This window comes from Cebus imitator, unplaced genomic scaffold, assembly GCF_001604975.1.
Source record: "Cebus imitator isolate Cc_AM_T3 unplaced genomic scaffold, Cebus_imitator-1.0 Scaffold576, whole genome shotgun sequence".
In the NCBI taxonomy this organism is placed as follows: Eukaryota; Metazoa; Chordata; class Mammalia; order Primates; family Cebidae; genus Cebus; species Cebus imitator.
The window spans coordinates 119,036-120,834 of record NW_016107891.1 but is presented as its reverse complement, the minus strand read 5'-3'; the positions used below and the strand labels follow the sequence as shown (position 1 = coordinate 120,834).

At 42.6% G+C, this 1,799-nt stretch overlaps 1 protein-coding gene across 1 annotated transcript in view; it reads right to left on the bottom strand.

The window, feature by feature from the left end:
• Positions 1-343: 343 nt before the first annotated feature.
• FUNDC2 (FUN14 domain containing 2) overlaps positions 344-1,799 on the bottom strand; it is a 27,246-nt gene continuing 25,790 nt past the window's right edge. The window contains exon 5 of the mRNA XM_017516211.1: positions 344-859. Within this exon, the coding sequence (XP_017371700.1) occupies positions 782-859 (78 nt within the window). The 3' untranslated portion in view covers positions 344-781. The remainder of the gene's footprint in view (positions 860-1,799) is intronic.

Below are 1,799 nucleotides of genomic sequence, written 5' to 3'. Positions count from 1 at the left end.
AAAAAAAAAAAAAGAAGTGGCATAGAGGAGTTATGGCCACCCCTAATGTTTTGATAAGAATATTTCATTCACATTTCAAAGCTTAAAATCTTTTCTATGAAATAAAAATCCAAGATCTTCTTCTCTTTCCTACCTAAATCACTTGTTTTACAATAAATAAACCCTTTGGAAACAGCCATGAGATACATTATCCTGTACGATGGTAAACATTCCTGGACAATATCAGATTTTTCAATTATAGTACTTATGCTGCCAATTTGTTGCATAATTATAACACATTTAAATAGCTCTTTCTGTAACATAAAACCAACTAAAAAAGAAAGTAGACACCAAGATACCAAAATCTTTCATGCTTAAAGGCAAATGTATTCAGTTCCTTTCCATGCAGCACACAATAAGGTTATCTATGTGCTTATTTCTTTTCCAAATCAACAGTTTGGGACAACCTTTCAGGATCCAGTCATCTTCCATGGTGAGCCAGCTTGCAATGTGTTCTGGTTTAAATGTCTTGCATGGGGGTAAAGGAATCTTCTTGCTGACCTACAGACTGACCAAGTAGGGGGTGTACTAGGAGGAGAACTAAGGACTACTGTCTCTTCTGCCACCATCAAGCTCATGGTGCCACAGTAACTTGCACCAACAGATGCTTATAGAAGCCACCCGGATTTGCCACAGCAGGGAGGAAGGCACGGGAGAAGAGGAGGGACTTGATGTCCTATGATGGAGTGTAGAGGCTGCTGGCTAGAAAAAACCAGGAACAATGAAAATGAGGTCATCTTCCTTAGGATGCCATGCCAAGCAGAAAGCCTCCGAAAAATCCCCCAGTCACTAGAACATTCTTCTTCACAAATGACACCACCTGAAAACAGAAGAAGTACAATGGGTTGTTTTGCTAAGGATGTCAATAATATTAGGAATCATCTCTATTACACCTATGCCAATCTTAAGAATGTCAATCCCCTCACCTGTTATGTAGTTTGTACTTTACCCAAAGGACAAGGGAAGCCATTAAATTGACTTACATATGAAAATGACCACTGGCTGCTATAGGGGGAATAAGACTACAGGGAGCCTGATAGGAAGGAGGATGCACATCAGGAGGTAGAAACAATGGCTCTTTGAATCAAGGACAAAAAACCAGTTCATGGGGACAGTTACGGGATAAGAGTGAAGCCGCACCAAATAAACTGGTTACAGAGGCAATTATCACTGTTTCCAGTGTCGCTCCTTCCATCCTCTTTGGCGTCTACCCTCCAATAGTGGCTTCTCATTCTCTGAAGTCTCCTCCCTAAATCTCTCCATCCATGCATTCCCCTCTGAAACCTGCTCCCAGGTAGATGCTATGAATTCTCATACTCACACTTCATCACATCTAAGATGATTAATAGGTGAGGCTCTTATTTCCTTACGTTCACAAAGCTTCCCACCTCCTTTCTACACTCCTGGAAAAGCTCCCAGTCATCTGAGGCTCACCGCATACATTTAGACACTCTTTATGTCTCCTTCATCAGTGCTCTACCAATCTCCTGACCACTCCCACCTTCCAATTTCAGACAGAACTTTGGTAAGTGGCTCAGACCTCTTTCTCCTAAGTATAGTCACCACCTTAGAAAGTGTTCATATGGGCCGGGCGCGGTGGCTCAAGCCTGTAATCCCAGCACTTTGGGAGGCCGAGGCGGGTGGATCACCAGGTCAAGAGATCAAGACCATCCTGGTCAACATGGTGAAACCCCGTCTCTACTAAAAATACAAAACATTAGCTGGGCATGGTGGTGCGTGCCTGTAATCCCAGCTACTCA